Source organism: Peromyscus californicus, unplaced genomic scaffold, assembly GCF_007827085.1.
Source record: "Peromyscus californicus insignis strain IS unplaced genomic scaffold, ASM782708v3 Scaffold_15__1_contigs__length_86483966, whole genome shotgun sequence".
Lineage (NCBI taxonomy): Eukaryota > Metazoa > Chordata > Mammalia > Rodentia > Cricetidae > Peromyscus > Peromyscus californicus.
This window is the reverse complement of record NW_026294447.1, coordinates 38,618,322-38,640,467: the sequence shown is the minus strand read 5'-3', so window position 1 is coordinate 38,640,467 and position 22,146 is coordinate 38,618,322. Positions and strand designations below refer to the sequence as shown.

The 22,146-nt window shown below is 39.9% G+C and overlaps 1 protein-coding gene across 28 annotated transcripts in view; it reads right to left on the bottom strand.

Annotated features, from left to right (window-relative positions):
- The window catches only part of Nrxn3 (neurexin 3), a 1,637,399-nt gene that overhangs the window by 1,089,467 nt on the left and 525,786 nt on the right, over window positions 1-22,146 (bottom strand). For all 28 annotated transcript variants that reach the window (XM_052738656.1, XM_052738661.1, XM_052738645.1 and 25 more), the window contains one exon: window positions 3,663-4,101. In XM_052738656.1, coding sequence (XP_052594616.1) covers window positions 3,663-4,101 — 439 coding nt within the window. The remainder of the gene's footprint in view (window positions 1-3,662; window positions 4,102-22,146) is intronic.

Below are 22,146 nucleotides of genomic sequence, written 5' to 3'. Positions count from 1 at the left end.
TTGTTATTTCAAACAAGGAGGAAGTTGAGATTTGTGTCTCTTAATATCTTCTCTTACACAGCTTTCTTCAGCTCTTCTAACAGGGCTAATGTGATCATCAATTAATGGGGTAATGTGGTTTGAGTGGGAAACATCCCGTATATGCTCACATGTTTGAACACTTGGTCCCCAGTTGATTCTCCATTTGGAAGGTTGTGGAATGTTTAGAAGGCAGATCCTCTCTGGAAGAAGTGGGTGGTCACCAGAGGCAGACTTTGAGACTTGATAGCCTGGCCCAACTGTCTGTTCACTGTCTGTTTTTTGAGCGTGGATGCAATGTGAAAGGCCAGCCTCTTGTTCCCACCACCATGTCTACTTTGTCTAATGCCATGTCTTCCCTGCCATGATTGACTGTACCCCTTTGGAACAGTAAACAAAAAAAAAATCCTTTCTCCCTGAAGTTGCTTTAGTCAGGGTGTTTTATAATAGCAACAGAAAAGTAACCAAGAAAAGAGACACATAGACTGCCAAGTACAGACAGTATGAGAATCAATTTGAAATTCAGAACCTGGACTGTATAACATGGAAAGCCTATGCTCATAATATATGGCTGAACATATTTTAAATGCACTTATTGGGTTTTAAGATTCAATGTCTCCATTGAAGAGTAATTATAAAATGTTTTCTGGATCATCTTTCAGGCCAGTTAGTCTTCTGAATGCTTGAGGAAGGAGGCACATTTGGACATGCTTATTTTACGAATATCTATTTTAGAAGAGATGGATAGCTAACTGGAAAAAATGCTGGAAAAATATCCTCACAAAGAAATTAAGCTTCATAGATCATATTGAAATATAATTGTGGGATAAGGCTTTTGTACACTCGTTTAATAAAACACTGATTGGCCAGTAGCCAGGCAGAAAGTATAGGCAGAATAAGAAGACAAGGGGAATTCTGGGAAGAGGAAGGCTGTGTGAGGAGATGCCAGCCCACAGTCCAGGGAGTAGCATGTAATAGCACACAGGTAAAGCCACAGAAAACATGGCAACATATAGATTAACAGAAATGGGCTGAGTTTAAGTGTAAGAGCTAGTCAGTAGTAAGCCTGAGTTAATGGCCAAGCAGTTTTAATTAATATAAGCCTCTGTGTGTTTACTTGGGTCTGAGCAGCTGTGGACCAGGCAGGACACAAGAGAAGTTCCAGCTACATGTAATGTTACACTGCTTTCTGTTGTGTGATATTTCATGGTGTTCTGACACATAAAGCTTGCTTGGAGTCAGAGAGTGGAGCTAGACACTAGCTGACCATAGAGATTTGGAGGACTGTAGAGAGAGGAAACAGGAAGTGGTAAGGCAGGGCTGAAAGAGGATCTCAGGTCTTTTTTGATAGAAGAACAGAAGAGGTAGGAAGCAACTGGCAGCTGTTCCCTGTTCTCTGATCTTTCAGGTTCTTACCCCAATATTTGACTCCCAACCTTTTATTGGTAAAGATTAGATTATGCTTCAGCTTTCCTGAACTCATTATTGTTTACTTAATAAATTGTATTTATTAAGTAAGGCTTTGATTAAAATCATCAGTACTTCAAGACACTGACCAATGCCATAGCTTCCACGTATGAAATTTAAGGCTCCTAAAATCCAAATTTATTTGTGGAAGATGGGTTCCCTGGTAGCTCTAAAAATGCAAACCAAGGTAGTTATACTATTGAACTGGCTAGCTTTATGTCAACTTAACACAAGCTAGAAACATCTGAGGGGAGGGAACCTCAATTGAAAGAAAAAAAAATGCCTCCATATGATCAGGCTGTAAGCAAGCCTGTAGGGTATTTTATAAATTAGTTATTGATGGGAGAGGGCCCAGGCCATTGTGGGTGGTGACAGCCCTGAGCATGTGGTCCTGAGTTCTATAAGAAATCAGGCTGAACACATCACAAAGAATATGCCAGTAAACAGCACCCCTCCACGACCTCTGCCACAGTTCCTGCCTCCAGGTTCCTGTCCTGTTTGAGCTGGTGCCCTCACTGATATGGAACTATGAGTGAATCAAACCCTTTCCCCCTCAAGTTGCCATTGTCATGATGTTTCATCACAGCAATAGCAAATCTAAATAAGACAGCTAGAAAAGGCAATTAGTGTTGGGAATAATCAAAATAAATATATGGTGTCTTTCTGTATACTAGCCTTCTTAGAACACCAATGAGTCACTGCTAAGTCACAGCAAGGTCATAGTTAATCACTCATAAAACTCTTCAACCATAACACACCTCCACATAATGTCTTAACCAACAACAGTTGTTTTATAGACAATTCTGAGACAGTGTTCTAGTGTTGCCCCAGGTGGCATTTTATTGATAAACTTAAGAAAGGCAGAAATTTAGCCACCAGAGATATTTTTTGTGTGTTTTTCTTTAAAAACAAAAACCACAAATTTTTCATTCTTGCTCAACAAACACATTTAACTCTTGGTTCTGACCAGATTTCAGACAATCAAAAGAGAATCCTACTGGGCAGTAAAACATCCAAGGCCACAATCTGCCACTGACTGCATTCTACATAGACCCCATCCAGATCTTCCTGAGGGCAGCATCACTCATCTCTGCCACCCCTCTAGCTGAGGAATTACACAGAAAAGCTGGCATTCCACAGAAGCTCAGCCATTTCTAATTTCAGCTTTCTGGTGGTGGGGGGACCTCGTGTTTTGTAATATTGGTCAAGGGAACCTAGACATAAAAACTCCCAGACAAGGACTTTTGTATGTTTACAGAAGTAATCCATACAACCACAGCAAATAAAGCTAAAACTAGTCTTGTGTCTGTGCTACCCAGATAAGGAATCAGAAAATGATCCAGAAATTCAGATGCTATTCTAGTCCTCCTCTTGAGGAAACATCCTTGCTAATAACATAGAATATGACCATCATTGCCAGAGGGTCCTTAGAAAACCAGGCAGACTGGTTAGGCATTCAAAAGCCCAAATTTTCTATCTCTGGTTACCCCCACCCCTTTTTTCTTATTCTTCCAGAGTAGCTATGTACTGCCTGGGGCTAGTTTGTTTGATCTGTGGCTACAGAAACAAACAAAGCCATTTAAACCAAATGTAAAAGGTTATGAAGAGGAATGGGGAGTTAGTGAAGTCTGGGCAGAAGAGTGAAATATGGGTTTTCACACCAAGGAAAGGTTTTAAATTGAACATGACTTCAGGAAAAATCAATTTGCTGTTTCCTTTCTTGTCATAATTCCTCCCTACAAACATGACCATTGCCAATTATTGAAGAGCTATCATTACATAAACTCTTGCAATCGAGTTTATCCCACAGAGTAATCACATAATGTAACATCGATGATGTCACAGTCAGTTTCCATGGTGATAAGAGAGAGAAAAAAGGGTGGGGGATGTCACGCCATGACAGTCCCTGTGGTAGTAACAGAAATGCTACTTATAAGGTCACTCATGGTGCTAGGGTCCTACAATTATCATTAAAACTAACTATTGGGAAGAATGATAGAGAAGCTAAGAATATTAGACATCCATAAAACAGTCATCTTATCCATAAATATCATTTTACAACAGCTATTAGATTCGTGGGGGACAGCTGAGCATGCAAGCGATTACTATAATAAATACATAGAGCCTGGGGAGAAAGCTATTGCTTTCATCTAGTCTTAGTCCTAAGCCATTTTTACCTGATCTGCCATCACGCTGAATGTCCACATGGTACCATTCCCCATCATTGGCTTTCTTCTGAGTGGCCTTCACTTTGATGGTGCCTGAGCCCATATCAAGCAGCAAATACAGGTTGCCATCAAGAAGTTCTACAGCAAAGAAGTCAACTTTTGTGTTCTTTTGGCTCCGGACATCTTTTCTTTCTTGGGGCTTCCCATGAGTGAAGAGGATCAGGCCATTGGGCTCAGTGGTACGGAAGTCAAAGGAGATGGAGCCCATACGTTTGGTGTTCCACTTGGGCAAGCTGATGTAAGCCTCTGGGGTCTCAAAGTTGATGGGGTCCAGTGTGGCCACATTCTCACATTTGAACACAACTTCACCATAGATTTTCATCTTGGTGTCCCCAATCCGGGCCAAGCGAGACAGCTCCAGACGGATGTCATTATTCTTATAAACAACCTGTCAGAAGCCAAACAAATGTGCCATATGAATCAATCTTGCAAACAGTATCAATCCATCACTGACTGGGCATCCAGGAAAAGGGTCTGAAGCATCTTCAGGACATAATGGTCTGAAACAACATGTGAAACAAAAGACTCATAAAAAAAGCACCCTAAGAGATAGATGTCTGGGGCATATACAAGCTCAGAATGAGCCTCTACATTGCCACTCTGTACCTTTTATTTTTCTCTTTGTAGCCTGTTTCCGGATGTCATAAAGTTATCAGTATGAGTTTATGAACCAAATTCAAGAGACACTGAGTTGTACAGGTACAAAATACACACATATTTACTAAAGCATCCTTGGTAAAAGGTCAGAAACAACCTTAATGATCATCAATAATAGATGACATACCTCTATAATGGAATACAATGCTGCCCTTTAAAATTAGGTATTGCCTCTGGTTTTTACATGAGTCCTTCCAACTCATTTTTTAAGTGGAGTTAGAAGCAGGACAAACTGATAATTACCTTACCGTTGCATGAAAATGGAGTCGTAAATACATAGGTTTATAAAAGTATGAAGTATCTTTGGAAATAATTATGAAGTATGAAATTTTTAGGACAGTGGCTTTGTGGAATTAATATTCAGGACTGGGAGACTTCCATCTTCACAATGTTCTCATGTTTTGTCTGATTATTAAAAACTATGTGGGTGTATTGCCTTTAAGGATGATTGACTGGGCCTGAAGAGATGGCTCACTGGGCAAAGTGCTTGCCACACAAGCACTTTGTTTGGACCTAAGTTTGGATTTCTAGAACCCATTTAAAGCTGGATGTGATAGTGTGTGTCTGTAATTCCAGTGCTTCTATGGCAGGATGGGAAGCAGAGACAGGAGACCCTCCCTGAATTCCATGAACTGGGTAACCTGTCATACGCATCTGCAAACAACAGACTGAGTCTCAACCTAGGTGGAAGTTGAAGACCAACACCTAAGGTTGTTCTCTCACCTCCACACATGTCATGGCATAAGCATGTCTTATTCGTATACATATACTCATCATAAACATATGCAAAAGATCTTTCTAAATGATTGAGAGCTATGAGTATTGGTTAGGAGGAGGGTGCTGTGAAATATTATTTTAAGATGTGTTACATTCTGTGGAACATTTGTTTAATGATGCGAAGATGTGTTGCATTCTTTTATGTTGCATTTGTTTAACTCTGTGAAGCTGTGTTACTTTGCATGTCTAAAACACATGATTGGTCTAATAAAGAGCGAAAGTCCAACAGCTAGAGGAGAGAGAAATAGGTGGGGCTGCCAGGCAGAGAGAATAAATAGAATTGGAGAAGAGAACAAATGGGGAGGAGCACAAAAAGGAGAAGGAGAGGAGGACTCCAGGGGCCAGCCACCTAGCTTCACAATCAGCCACGGAATAAGAAGGTAAGAAAGGAATATAGAATAGAGAAAGATAAAAGCTCAGAGGCAAAAGGTAGATAGGATAATTTAAGAAAAGCTGGCTAGAAATAAGCCAAGATAAGGCTGGGCATTCATAAGTAAGAATAAGACACTGTGTGTTTATTTGGAAACTCAGTGGCGGTTCTGAAAGAGGGGAAAAAATAACTACAGGAGGGTATGTGAAGGGTTTTATTTTATAATCACACTGAATATGCCTTCGATATAGAGGCAAAGCATAATACCCTAATTTAGTCAGTTGGGGACATTTACTTATATGAGAATTGAAATTTACAAAAAATTAGTTTATACCAGAAATTAATTTGTCCTATAAGAGATACATCAGGAATTTCTGTCTCCTTGTTCTCCCCAAGGCAAAGTCCACTTCCACATGGCCATGGCCGCAGTCTCAGAGAGGGTGAGTGGGAGGGGAAAGTAAGAATATCAACTAAAAATGAAAAAGTCTGTTATGTTTCCACACCTGGAGTAATCCGTAATATCATAGGGATTAACATAGATTTCCCGAAAATATATAAAGTATTTTACCTTTATTAGCACTTTGTATGATCTCCCCCTGCCCGTGAGTGTGTGTGTGTGTGTGTGTGTGTGTGTGTGTGTGTGTGTGTGTGTGTGTTCTTCTGTATAAGTACAGGTGTGTGTGTATCACAGCATGCACGTGGAGGTCAGAAGACAACCACAGGCATCAGTCCTCATTTCCCACCTTATTTGAAACAAGGCCTCCTCTTTGCTACTGGTTATCTGATCTATGAGTTTCTAGAGATTATCCTGTCTCTGTCTCTGTCTCTATCTCACCACAGGTGCACGGAGATTACATATGCACACCACTGCTTCCAGCTTTATGTGGGTTCTGGGGGTTCTGAACTCAGGTCCTCACACTTGCAGAGCAAGGATTTTATCTGCTGAGTCGGCTCTCTAGCCCCAGACCTGAAATTTTTATGCAGTATTTCTACATGATCTTCAGTGGTCCAATTTTTGAGTGACATCACATCCATACAATAATACTAACCATGGCAGATGGAAGGGAAAGGATGAAGAAGGTACGCAACTTTGGTAAAGTTTTCTGTTTGTTTCCTGTCTATCAATGAGAGTTGAAGAGTGAACTGATTTGTGAGGAAGAAAGACAAGAGCTGCAGGAAGTGCACAAAAATCTCAGCTATTTGGGGGTGGTTGTGACACTTACTGTTAATCTTATATCATCCTTTGCACACTCCTGTCTCATTTGCATTTTTGGTAAAGCAAAAAGGCTTTGGGGCCAAAATCAATCTCACCACCCATTCTATTTCAGTGAGAAAATATTAATTGAATGGGCTGCTTTAATGCATATAATTTGCTCTGCAACATGCAACTACCGACTGTTTCCCTCCTCTAACCTGTCACCAGGCAATAATCAAGCAGAGCTGTTGACTTTGAACAAGTACAGCCAGTGTGATCCACAACTATGACAAAGCATTGAAAATTCTTCACCTATTATGTAACTTTGACTGTGGACCTAATTACAGTCAGTACCATTGAGAATAGTAATGATTTTTAACACTTACCAGACACCTAATACCAAGCTCTATAGTAAAGGCTTATCATCCACCATCCCACCTAGACACCACCCATTTGGCAAACCTGGAGTCATTCCTTCATTTTATAGACACAGAAAGTAATTAAGGAAACCACTCAAAGGCTGCTACACGTAGAACAGGACTCAAATCCAAGCATCAGTTCCAGAGTCCACAGGCAGCACTGCCCACATATTTATTAGTACTACCGTCCATACCCAGGATGCTCCTTATTGATGATGTAGAAAGTCATATATGATCAGCTTTCCAGTTCAAAAGCTGAATTTCTTATTTTATTTTCACCAGACTAACCATGAACAAAGAAGAACCCAACAGGATCCTCAGAAAACCACTCAAACAAACAAATCATAAAAGAAACAATCAGAGTTTGAATGGCAGTGTCTCTTTTCTTATCCCCAGTATTGTGGGTGCCCTAGCATGTGTAATCTCTGTATGGGAACCAAGTTCTGCCTTGCTCAGTATCTGGATGAAATGCTTTTGACTTTTTCCTTGTAAAAGCTATTAGTGGGCAGCAATAACTCATCCAAAAGAGAAAGAGGAGGCTTGGTACCCTGAACAATAAATAGAGAGAAAAAGCTCAAACAGCTGTCCTCACAGGGATCCAAAATAGAAAGTGAAAAGACAAAGGTCTTTTAAATGAATATGAAGACCAACTCTTCCATGAAAAGAGTACATTTCTGAGCCTAGGACAGACAATGATAAGCAGAATGCAGATTTCTGAAGAAATGATCAGGAAAATCAGAGGCAGAAAGCAGTTGATGATAACTAGACTTCTGTCAAAGCCTCTTGGTAGGCAAGCTGTCTGTCATAACCCCAACATTGCTTGTCTGTGTATGTGGAATTTCTTCAGTGGTGAAAAAAATACACCCAATATCTTCCTTTGCTGACAGTTAAGTACTCTTTCTGAATCTCAGTTGTATTTGTCTCCGCAATCTACACCTTCACAATGATCACTTTGTTATTCTAGGTGAACATCAAGAAGAAGTTAAATACCACACATAGTAGAACACAGCGACATGTGTTCAACTGGCCCAAAAATCTAGGGAAAAGCAATGCAACATCTTGATCTGCTGCAGGTTGGAACTCTACTGGAAAAAAGTGGCTCCAAAGTGAGATTCTGTAAAATGGTAACTACTAAGAAGAAAGGGACAGGAGGACAATTGTCTCGTAGCCCTGAGACACACAACTGTCTAGCTCTACTGCTGCTACTGTCCCTGCACCTCCTACACATACTCTAAGCAGAAGCCTGCCACAAGCTGGCAGAAAAATACAGATGCCTTGGGTGTGTGCACTAGGGCATGAAACAGGAAGCCCAGCCAGACCTTTGCCCAAGGTCAATGAACATTGGTACTGTGTTCTCTGGAAAATATGGCTCTCATTTAAGCAAGTGTCCCCAACTGACGGACTGAACCAGACAAAACAAGTGGCTTCAAGTGACAGAAAGCAGCCTTGGTTGACAAGCGGTCCTGGCAAGAAGCAATTAAAGACAAAGTAGAAACAGTGCCGCATGGGGGAAGATGTCACATAGCCTAAGAGGTAGTGTATAAGAATGACAGGTTAGTCTTAACTGTCCTACCCATGGATTTGTAAAGACTATTGTTTGGACTTATAACTGGTATTTAGGAGACCAGCTGGGAGAAGAGCTAAGAACAGAGGCTCTGAGTTAAGGCAAAGTCTCTTTGAACCAATATATTTGTTTTCATCTATGATCATGATACAGAGGCATATAGATAAACTATGAGTGTGAGAGCAATATAATAATAGTAGTTACCACCAATGGAGAGCCTACAATGTGCCAGGCTCTTTGAAAAACACTGTTATATATCATCTACAATAAACAGCTGGAAACACTGATACTAGCCTTATATCATTGACAGGTGCTGCGGAAGATAGATACTAGACCAAAGTCACATAGTCAAGGAGGGGCATAGCCAGGACTTGACCCTCTAACTCTCTTGTTGCACCAGGGCAAAGGTATGCCCCAGGAATGGTCACTTTTAGACTCTTTTCTAGGCCATATCTACACATAAAGCAGAAATCCCTCAGTAGTATATAAAATTTATCTTGACACACAAAGCTCTTTGTACCTACCAGGATCCCTTTCAAGCAGCCTCTTATACCTGACTGTCAGAGTCACCTTGAAAACTTCTATATGGATCATGTATTAGTGAGACTCTATCTTTGCTCATCCAGTCCCTTGGTTTTTTCTCTTTTCACCAAGGTGTATAAATAGCACCCCTTCCTCGGGACCTCCATCCAAAGTCATCCCACACCTTTCTACCTATGTTGATCCCACCATTTGACAGATCAGAACCCTATGTTGCCAGTAAGTGATGAAGTGTTTTGCCCCAATGCCTAATATCTTTACTTTAGTTGGGAGTCTGCCTGTACATGCTGAATTTTAACATTAAACTCTTCACTGATTACTGAGTTGTAGTTGTAAGGCAGATCCTTAAGAATTGACCAAAGGTTTCCCCTCACAGAAGTATTTTCCACTCCCCTTCCACCTCATCTTTGACCATACTTAACTTCTTGTGAACAAATTTGCATAAGTTCTGTTGTAAATTCTATACCCCCCAATCCTCCACCAAGAAAACTGGAAGGAATGAAGTAATGCATGCCCAGATGGCACATGGAACAATTTATACTGTCAAGTACTAGGAGGTTCAAACACTTGGCCTTTCTTTTATCTTGATTGTCAAGCATCTTTAATCATTTGTGGGGTTCACATATAGGACAATTTCAGTCAACTCACCTAGCCAGCTTTAAGATCTAATCATTCACAAGTGTGTATGTGACTTGGCCACTGAGCTCCAGTGTGATGATCCAGATCATTGGAGGGTATTTGAAAGTGAGGCCATTGGAGACACTCTCTGAGACATTAAGAGGTACAAAATATGGTGCTGGAGAAGCCAGCCATCAGGGTACCTTAAGCAGAGCAATGTTAACTACAAATCTCAATATAGTGTTTCTGCTTTATATCCACATGTGGAACCTCTAAGAAACTAAAACAAAGATAGTTTATTCCCCACCCTAGTTTAGTGCTTTGAGAATAGATAATAATGAAATGAGCTTGTGGTCTCTAGCTTCCAGAATGCCACAGCTTTTAGAGAAAACTTTTGGGCTAATCTCATTATTATGTGACACTCCTTGGGGTAAAGAAACAAATAAATGACTAAGAAGAATGGCAAAAGAATCCAGGTTCTGGGGGCTCCACAGAATCACACAGCCTACTATTTCTGCCCCTTTCCCTTCCATGCCCTAGGCAATTGGTGACTCTGGTCAGCTGTGATTTCTCCTTCCACTGAACAACCTTCTCCTTATCTGTCATTTACAACAGTTAACTTTGTTACTATGAAATAAGTACAGTCTGATCTTCTCGAAAGATCTCAAATACCCTATGAACAAAGTGTAAATACACAAAATTGTACATTATAGCTTTTAGAGTCTGAACTAGTTCTTAACTGTATAGATATTCAACAAATCCTCATACCTTCATTAAATTAGATACTAGACTCAAGTGGCAGTATGAGGCCATTGTTAAGTTCATGGACTAAGAAGTCGCCCTTTGTAGTGTTTAAGCCTGATCTACCCACATCAGTTACTTGGCATTAGATAAAGTATTTAACTTGATTCAAACTAGAGACAATGGATAATGTAGATGGCAAGTCCCTTCTTACAGGATTGTAAGAAATACTTGAGATAATATTACTCTGAATGAAATGACTTGACATAGTTTCTGCTCCTTAGTGAGTATTCAGTAAATGTTACTTTCTGTGAAAAGTTGTAAATTAAATCAACAGACAATCTATCTTGACATGGCATTTTTGTCACAGGATAAGTCTTAAATGTATTGTCAGCCCCAAAGGTAGGGTTATAGCTAATGATACACTTGATTTAACAAGCTCCCAAATTAAATATCTATATATAAAATAAACTGTTTATATTAATCATTTAATGTGATATTTATTATACATCATAGGAAGCATAAATGGTGACTACTCTCTCTCTCTCTCATACATAGATTTAAGACTGATTATCATTAATATCATTTTCTATCTTATTTCCTATCACTAACTTACCAAACTCTGACAGTGAAGTGCAAGCACAAATGTGGCAGCAGATGGTCCTCTTAGCTTCCAAAGTCAGAAGAACCTAATATTTGGCATGGCCAGAACCACATCTGCAATTATGGTCTTGCTAACAGGGGTCAGTAAACTCACTCTGCCTGCTGAGAAGCAGCTGACATCCAACCTGAGGCCCCAAATGCCGACTGCTACATACTGTACTGCCTGCTATTTACATGAATTAGAGTTTGATACCATTGGTTAGTATCTACCAAAGATTAAAATGATAAACAAGTAAAAACAAACACTGAAACCATAAACAGGAAATGAAAACTGAGTTTCAGACCTTCAAGGCAGGAGCCAGAAAAAAAAAATCTCAGTTCTAGCTCAAAATAAAAGGTCGAAAAGATTCCAGCTAAACCTGAAACCCAAAGAATACTGTTGACAAGTAATTAAATTTCTTTTAAATGCTGTGTGATCTAGTAGGCTATAGATCAAGTGAAATACATCTACAAGCTGAGTCCCAGTAGGGCCTACCAGCCTGTGTCCTCTGATCTATGGTACCATCTGTGAGAGTTTAGCTAGGAAAAGATAAAAGGGACATAGGGAAAACTGCAGTAACAGACAAGCTAGTGTTGAATAGCGAAGTACTAATACCTAAGTAATTCTGAGTAAAGCTACCCAGTCATGTGAGCCTGCATGCATAGAAAGATAGGGGGGGTAGAGAGATGGGTAGGGAGAGATAACTATGGACCATGCTTCATGGATCCACCCCCATGAAGCAAGGAACCACAATGTCAGCCCAAGTGCCTCACTAGGCAAAATTGATCCTATGTGTATTCCAGTTACACTTAGGCTTACACATTTATTTGCCGGACATAGTCACAATGGCACAGAAAACCCTCCCATCTCTTTGATCCATATTAGCAAAGGTGTTCCTCTACCCTCCATAATGGAGGATGGTATTCCTCAGTAACTGATGTCATTACATTCCACTTTCTCTTTCCCATTCAACTCAGAGAAAGCCTCGGAACTCTCCTCAAATGAAATGCTCAAGAAATTAAGAGGAACTCTTCTCTAGCTTTATCATCCAACACAAAATCCAACTTAATAAAATTATCTTCCTGTATTAAACTACTACAAAGAAAACAATCCATTTAAAGGTTTTAAGTAACCATTAGACCTTTAGCTCTTGACCATGGAGGATGCAGGGGAGCACAAGAATAACCATCACCAACCGGCTAGGGGATGCTCAACAGAGAGATATTTTCAGAAGCAGAATTACAGTGAGATATATTTGTCTCTCTGATTGATGCTCAAGGGCATATGATTAGAAATTTGATGCAAATTGGATCTTCCCTGTGCTTTCTAGGAATGACACTCTTAAGATCCTCATAGCATGAGATTTATAAACAGAAATGGTGCATTCCTGATGTGACCATCAATGCATCCCCAAGAATTAGCAAAATCCCTAGTACATAGTAGAGAGTAGGTAAACATCCACTCTCATGTCTTTCCCTTTTCTATGCACCAAGCAGACATACCCAGTGAATGCCTACATTCCCTTCTACCTTCGAATATTTGATGAGGACGCAGGCATGACTGGAGTAGAAGTTTCATGTCACAGAGCAGAGGAGCTAAAATCAGATAAGTACGTGGTACCTGATGTTCAAAGGCTCTAAAAATACTTAAATTATGCAACTGATGATAAAAGGGGAACCTATTAGTGCATAAAGGAAGTCTTTAGCAGTTTGATTAGAAGGTGACAAAATCAAAATGGTGGCTTCCAGAATTACAAGGGATATACTATGTTATTTTTATTCCAAAGTCTAGAAATGGCTCTAATCACCACATCGTTTTCTTTAAAAAAAAAAAAACTTTCCAATGGCTCTTCACCAATTTCAGAATTAAATGAAGATTTTTTTAGCCTTATATAGAAGACCCTGCCTCTCTAGTTCCCACTTTGTTGTCATCTCACCAAATTATGCATTTCCTCCAACTCATTATCCCAGAGATGGGTCTCACTTGGTTTTGCTGGATAATTGCTGTTGACCATATGAGTCATGGCTTAAGTAACCCCTCCTTGGAAACTTTCCAGGGTTCCTATTCCTTACATGGCCCCTGGTAGTCCAGGTCCTTTCTCAGCACCAGCATGGCTCCATGTTATAACTACTACTGTCTGTCTCTCCTGGTAAGTTGACATATTCTCAAGCAGAGTAAGCCACACCTTCCCTTTCTATGTCTCCAAGTATTTGTCATAAAATGAATGTATGAATGATAAAGTAGAGGTATGTGGAGAGGAAAAAGAGACAAGATCACAGGACTGCTTGCTAACACCTCTAAGACAGTGCTCATCATAGTCAGGAAAGAAACCTCTAGGTTCATTCTGCCTGACAGTAAGTGAGGAGATGGTGGAGGCAGGCAGGTAAACAGCATTTGATGGGACAATGTGTGCATGCTGAGGAAATGTGCTATAAGGCTGTCTATATGGAAATCTCTGTGCTCTAGAGTGGCAGTTGCTATTATTTTGTGTGCCTTGGTGGAACACTGATGGCAAAAGTATAGAATTCAGTCATAGAGTCCATCAAGATCTTCTAAGAGATTAGCTGCTAAAGCTTAGCACCAACTCTGCCTTCTTCTCTAGAGTATGCTAAAGGGTCACTATAAACTTCTTCTATGACAATGAACCTTGGACTTGTCATCCACACATGCATGTCTTGAAATGTTCCTCAGAGCTATTGCCTTCTGTATCCAAAGACAAGCAGAAGAAATTAATTCCAGAAATGAAGCTTTTGGCCACAACTGCTGAATGTCAGCAGCTAAAGTGAAAAGAAGAGGATGACAATGGACATGGCAGCCAGAATTTGGAGACAGAGATTTTATGAAAGGTCTAAATGCAGAAGAGTATAAATTCTATTAAAAGATGTCGTGAAACAGAATCCACAAGGAGTCTAGCAGAGTTGACCAAAAACAACAGCAGCATACCAGACAGGCAAGTATTTCAAGCAATGCCGAAGACCAAGTAGCTGGTTCAGCACCATGGATAGTGACAGGTTTTGCAGAGGAGGCTGCCTATGGAGGGAATTCCAGCAGTACTCTTAGGAACTAAGAAGACACGTTCATACAACACATCCCTTTATTGTATGAAACCTATGGGCTTCTTTGTAGCTGAGCAACATCCAAAGTGAGTCTGCCTGTCAAAAGCAATTACAAACTATTTCTTATCTGGCCGGCTAAACAGTTCTGCTTCTAGCCTAATGAACATCCTAATCAGATGGCTTTTCCAAGAGGTCCAAAGAGGCGCCTCTATAATCAGTAGGAGACATGGGGAAGGTGGTGGAAAAATAAGACATGCTGGTAGGTAGCTGATAACAGAACTGTCTCCAACACGGTGCAGAAGACAGCAAATAAGAATTAGGTCCTGTTGACAAGAGAGACAGAAATACTAAGGATTTTTTTTTCTTTTTCTGAGAACAGTTCTTCACTCTTTATTAGCTTTACACTAAAGAGTCATTTGACAACACTCCCCACCTTCTTTATGAGTTTCTTTTCAAGGTGGCAACAAATTTTAATTTTTTAATTTAATTTTTTCATTCAATTTATTTTGATCATATTTTCTCTTCCCCCAACTCCTCCTAGATACGTCCCACCTCCCCTGCCACACACACAATTTCATGTTCTCTCAGAAAGAAAGGAAAAAATCATAATGATAATCTTAGCCTGAGCTCACCTGTGACTTTCTATTCCTTTTTCTAAATCTGCAGAGAACTTGATAACCACTAGATGTCCCTTATGCTATACACAGCCTACCTAAAATGAATTGCACTACCAGTTACACAAATTACATTCAAAGACATGTTTCCAAGCCTTGACTCTCAGGTGCCTGCCATAATTCCTGCAGTGCCTCCCTCCTCTGCTTTATTTACTAAACCACCTCTATAGCATTTCAATCACAATTTAAGGCAGGGTATCACTGGTTCAGTTAAAAAGCTTTATAGTTATACAAAACAGGTAGAGATAGTGGACAAACAGTTGAATAGGAATATTTGAGAAAATATTTCTCAAAAAGCTAGGATACCTAAAGAGGTTCAAAATTTATTATCACTTTCAAAATCCAGTATTAGTTTTAATACAGACAGAGAAGCCATAGCTCAGTTTAAATTCAGATTTTTGCATATCCTGGGAGATTGGACTCTCAGAGTCAATGCAACTAGGAACAGCAAGTAATTAATTTCACATGTCAAATTTGAGTAATTAAGAGTGGCTGCCTAGGAAATGAAGAAGGAAGGACTTATGCTGAAATCAATAGACAATGTCTGTTACAAGAGTAAGAAGGTATACTTGTAGAACCTGAATTAATATATTAGCTCTATCCAGGGTCCTGGGTGTGGGATGATGGTTCTTGGTGGAGCAGAGTGGTTAGTAACTAACCTGAACAGAGGGCTTCCGAATTGATCAGTTGTTAGTTGTTTTACAAAAAATAAATTATTTAATCCTGATTGAAAAAGGTAATTAAGCCAAGACACCACAATAGTGTTGACAGCAAATGGGGGGTACTATTAAAGCTCATTGGAATGTAAGTATAACTTGGAACTTTTCAAAAGTATCTGGGATACAGGCCCACAATATTTGATCATTACTATTTAAAGGCATGTAGGTTCACTTTGTTACCGTGTAACAAATTTCTTCAACTTTGAAGTGAGACATCGTATACTTACCTGAAAGGTTGTCATAATTATTACAGCTCTTTAGCCAGCATCCATAGACTAGCTCCTGTGCACAGCAAAAGTCTATGACTACTACCTCCATTTTACAGAGAGATAGAATATAGGAATTGCAAATGCTGCATATATACCCAGGATTATGCCAGGATTAGGTCATGGAATCAGAATGGAAATGAAGGTGAGTCTGGCTTCACAGTGTGTTACTGGACAATTACTAGAATCCTATGACATAAGGTAAGTTGAGGTTTCTTTAACATACTTCCCCCAGAGAGTGGAATTAGAACAAGGAGACACTAGAAAAAATTAATCTTTCCTTGCTATGCCAAAGCTGACACATTACCGTCAAGATACTATGAATTAAGCACATGCAGGCACTGAGGGGGGTCTCCACTGGACCCACCTCCTTCATGGGTTGTGAGAGAGCTGGAGAGGTGATGAAGAAGTCAGCAAGTACCTGCATCTCAATTCCAAATACAAAAGCAATTTTTTGAAAAAAAGATGAAATCCCTGCTCTGACCTTGCATGGTGGCCTACTCAAGCCCACAAGACTCTCCTGATGTCATCTCAACTCCCCTGTCAGAGACCACCTAGACCCTTTGTGACTTTTCTCATGGAACAGATGGCCAGAGCTACTGCTGGACACAGAAGAGTGAGTGCCAGGCCAGCTGAGCACACCTGTTCCCACAGACCTGGACCACAGTCCACTCACAACAGCCAGCTGGTAGGAACTGGCTGCCACTGATCCCTTGTCCAGAACTCAGACTGGCTCTTCCTCTTACTCATCAGCTCCTCAGTCAGTATAATTAATGGTTTATTTTCATAATGAGAGCTGGGAATGTTGCCATACACATCTGTTCAGGGGCATTTGGGTGACCTAAATCAGACCTTTCCTGACAGCAGCCTCTGGCTTCATTCAAATGGGCCATCACTTTGTTTACTTATGGGGTATGGTTGTAAAAAAAATATCCCTGGAAGATCAAATACTTGAAGTCTGTAAGGGGGGATAGCATCTGCCTTTGAAGGAGTCTGAAAATGGTCCTCAAAGATGTCAGACTCTAAGCACTGAAACCTATAAATGTTTTCTTGTTTGGGAAAAAAAAGTCTTTGTAGATGTGATCCTGTATTCTCCAGATGGGCCCTAATAGCATCACCTGTATCCTTTTAGGAGAGAGGCAAAGATAGATTGCACATACGGAAAGAGAAGACAATCCGAAGATCGTGGTATGGACTGAAGGAATACAGTCCTGAGACAAGGAACATTAGCAGGTACCAGCACCTGGATGATGCAAAGGACTGATTTAGACTCTAGGGGAGCACAGTTCTGCTGACACGTTTGATTTAGCACAGTGAAACTGACTTTGGACTTCAGAACTGTGATAGAATGAATACATTTCTAGTTTTTAAGTACTCCCGACTGTGGTTGTTAGTTATAGAAACAGCAAGACATTAACACACTTACTGTCTGTTCTTTCCCTACCCCCTGCTAGGATTGGACTTGGAATAAATCTCCAGAGCATGGCCTGTTTCCTTTGGTGTTTGCTATCCATGAACTGCTCAGGTTGGTAGAGAAAGAACTAAGTTAGAGTTGAAAATTCTTTCTAGCACTATTAATAGCAGAAATTCACTCTTTGGCTGTGACTAGTCTTTGAAATGTAAACCACCATGAAAATGTAGCCGGCAGGCTTTGACTCCTCAACATTATGAAGTATAACCTCATGTGGTACACAGAAACTGCCCAACTTTCTTAACATGCTATAACTGAAGTTCATGCCAAAGCAATAATTAATCACAAGGACTGAACAAATTTTTTTAAATGCATGAGTTATGTAAATTTCATCATACTGGAGATTGTCTAATAGGATTGACATAACCTTTTTCTGGAAGAACTTAGGATATTGCGTAGTAGACAGAGATGTATCATTATTTTCTCACTAGCCACTTATTGAGCAACTAGTACACACAAAGCACCATGCTAGGAACTGTGGAGCATGGAAAGAGCAGTCATTGGCTCTTCCTTCAGAGAGAAGTCTAAGGGACAGATAGATATATGCATTTATTCAGTTATTAATCTAATCATTATTTCTTCAGTGTCATAGTCTTGGAAATAACATTTTAAAAAGCATATAGCAAGAAAGCTTCAGTCACAAGTGACCGTGTCAGAAAACTTGAAAATTAGCTTTTTACATGAAAATGTTTTTAAGGATATTTCCACCCTCAAAGCAAGGATAAGGCTCCTAATTCACCATGTGAGTAGTGACAAGGAGCAGTCACAGAGTACTTTCCAAAGTATGGAGTCAAGAGGCTGTGGCAGCTCTGCATACGGGAGACAGTTGTGTAGCTTGGTCTGTTTGAGGAGTTCCTGGCAGTGGAATATTATTTTAACTGGGCAAAGGCATGTTACATGTGTTTATGCTACAGAATATTACTTTAACTGTGTAAAGTCGCATTACATTTGTTTATGCTACATTTGTTTAGTGATGTAAGGATGTGTGTTTAATTATGTAGAGATGTGTGGCATTTGTTTCACCTTGCCTGCCTAAGGCACCTGATTAGTCTAATAAAGAGCTGAACAGCCAATAGCTAGGCAGAAGAGCGATAGGCAAGTCTGATGAACAGAGAGAATAAATAGGAGGAGACCTCTGGAACAAGAGAGAACAAAAAGAAAGAGGGGGGCACTCCTGAAGCAAGAAGCTAGGCAACCACCAGCCAGCAAGACACAAGAAGCAGTCAATGTAAGATACACAGAAAGAAATAAAAGTTAAAAGCCCTGAGGCAAAAAGGTAGATAAAGAGAAACAAGTTAATTTAAGTTAAAAGAGCTAGCCAGAAATGAGCCTAAGCTAGGCTGAGCACTCATAGCTAATAATACGTCTCCATGTCATGATTTGAGAGCTGGTTGGTGACCCAAAAGAAAAAGCTTGGTACAATGCACTCTGAAGGGCCTTGGGTTCTGTGACTGCCTTTTGCACTCCAATTACTCTGGATAGAAGTCTGAAAACATGCTTTCTTCAACCTCTTGCCTTCATGGTTTCTAAGGGAAGGTCTCTAACCTGGGGTTTCTATGACCTTAAACAAAACCTCACCATAATACCTAGGTTGTTACAAACTTAACTTGGTATCACTACATTTAACGCATAGCCTTGCAATCCTACTCAATAGTTAGAAATACTGGTGCTATCTAATTGGGGCTAAACAGAGCCAAGGGAACAGGGAAATATCCTGAGAGGAACTGTGAAAACATAGTCTTGCCTTGGCTTTTGAATTTTGAGTTTATTGTAGACAGACACAGAAATAGATGCTACTGAAAATGTCATTAATGGTTTCTAAGGAGGTGTGTACACCTAAAAGGAATAGAGCAAGGTTTTTACCTGTGAATAAAGTTGAGTAACACCTAAAGAGGTTCAAAGTCCCAAGTTTTTCCACACAATGTTCCCTGGAACTTTCACAGGACTAAACCTAAAGGGTTACTGTGTCCCTCTCTTCTATTGGGCCATTTATTGGTCATGCTATTGTCTAAATTTTCTTTTATCCAAGAGATAAAACAATCTTCAAGTTGCTGCCTGACATAATGATGCAGCTCTCCTGACCATTAGGTATCACTTGTATGTGCCACAATTCTAGAATCAAGGAGAGTGAAGAGAAACGCTATCCTCCATCCTTACCTTTTGATGGGCTTCCTGGAAGAAAAATACTATCAGCATGGCCCATTGCACCTGAAAGATTCTTGGATCCTTATAAAGCTCTCTTCACTATTATTCAACTTGTAAGTGAGTAGAAAAAAAAAAGAAGATAAAATTCAACAAGAGTATTTTTGGAACTCAAGTAAAAGGCATTAACTTTCTATAAAACCAAAAATCTATTGATTCCAAATAATGAAAAGCAAGAACCAAATATGACAGTGGGCAAATCAAACACTTGTATCTCTCTGCTTTCTATCATTGGCTTCAACTTGACTGTGTAGCTAAAGTTCCATGAGAACCCAAGGGAAGACTTTTATTTTATAGACAACAAAGGAAAGAATTCTTCCCACATTGTCTCTGCAATATTCAAAAGCCTTAACTCAGTTGCTCCCCAAGAAAAGAATAATGTTTAACCATGACGAAAAAGTTCTGAAACAGCATTACTAGTGTCCTATCATTTCAACTTTAAAAAGCAGTAGGCTTTAAAGTTCTCAAAATAGGCAATAACTGTCATTTTTCCCATAGCACTCCATCCTCGAAACCCTCCACGCTTGGGTTTAATCACTGAACACTTTCCAAGAAACTCTTGATGACTAATTTTCTGCTTCAATCATCCTCTTCCTTTCCTGATTCCTTCAAATTGGGCTTTCCCCAAGCCTCTGATGAAGGCCATCTTTCCACCTTACTACTATCTTCCACTGCTAATTCCATTCATTCATACATCTTTACCTGGAAACCAAACCCTCAGGTCCCAAATGTGAAGTGTCATCCCCAAAGTAAACACAGTGACCTTTTAGGTTTAGCCCTGTGGAAGTTCCAGGGAAGGTCCTTCATTAGGTGTTACTCAATTTTAATTATGGGTAGAAACATGCCCTATCACCTTTAGGTGTACACACCTCCTTTCAGACACTTCACACCTCTTCATCCCATGCTTCACAACACTTCAGATGTACACATCTCATCAACTTACAATTAAAATCAATCTGAAGAACCTCAAAACCAACCTGTCTAGAAGTACAACCATCCAATCCTCCTCCTGACTTCATTATTTCTTGTCATGGTCACTCAAGTTCAAATATTTGTAGCTGTATTTGTGTGCACCTCCCCTCCACTGTTTCCTCCAAATTCAATTTCTTGTTGCCACGTCCATTTGATTCCACACCCAACATCTTTCTCATTCATTTTTTGTGTTCTCTTCCTGCTGACACTTTGATTTCTACCTGCATTGCATTTGTTCACCAAGTTCACAGCAGTGGAAAGCTTACTAAATACTAAGCTCTGAAATTATAAAATGCTCCCTGGTTTCATGGAGTTTACACTGTAGTGAAGATATTACACAGGTAAGCACATTTGGACAGTGGTGCTAGAGATAAAAACAATATATAGGATATAGACATTTCTGGATATAGAAATAGTCAACTCAACCCAAGAGAATAGGAGTCTAGATCAAGTCTCACAGTGATTAGTAAAGTATCACTTCCAAACTATTTCCTAAGTTGAACTTCAGGGTCTCTGTTCTTCAATATATCATATGCACTATTGTACATGTGGTTGTGATGAGTAATGTTCACAGGCAGACTGGCTAACCTGGGGGAAGGGAAGGAATAGGAGAGGAAAGGAATAGGACTCTTTGGAGTGAGTGAAAGGGAAGAGCTAGAATACAAATTAAGAGAACATGGTTTGGTTCAGAAAAGAATGATGAATAGTTGAACTAAGAGAGTGGCAAGAAGGTAGATGGACACAACTTGTCCACATACTTAGGAGAAAAGGAGACTTAAAAGATGTGACAGGAGAGGAGAGAGAAATAAAGTTCTCTGGGTCTTGTAGGTAAGTGGGTAGATAGCAAGTCACTTCTAGAAAAAAAGGTAGTAAGAATAAGAGATGGTGGTGAAGGGAGAAAGAAAAGAAGGGATTAGAAAATGGAAAGGACAGAGAAATGGAGGGGAAGGAAGAGGAAAGAGGAGAGCATCCTGTAGAAGAGGTGTCAGAAGTATCCTAAGACCGCATGATGCCTGGCAACAAGGAGGATGGAGGCTGCTTTTATTCCATTTAAAAGTGATACAGACACCACTCTTCACATTCCTAGCCCATTCACGAATATGTGCTTTCTGCAGCCAATTAATCTAAATGGAAAGACATTTCTGCCAAATAACATAATGTATCTGTGATCTCAGTATCGTATGTTTTCCTGACATTTCCTTTCTCTGGTATTTCCCTAGAATTGAACTTAAAGAGCTTAGTTAAGGAGTCTGCACCATCTTTGAGGCAGGCATTTTAAATGTATTGATGGGCTAGAGAGATTGCTCTTAGGTAAGGGCACCTGCTGCCAAGCCTGGTAACTGGAGTTCGGTCTCCAGGACCCACAGGGTAGAAGGAGTGTACCAACTCCCTAAAGTTGTCTTGTCATCTCCACATTCCAAACACACACACATGTACAAATAAATAAATAAATAAATGTAATAAAAATAAAGGTCACTTATCATACGATGGAAAGTAATGTAAACAATGAAGTGGAATGCATTTTCCCTGGGGAGAAATTAGGAAAATG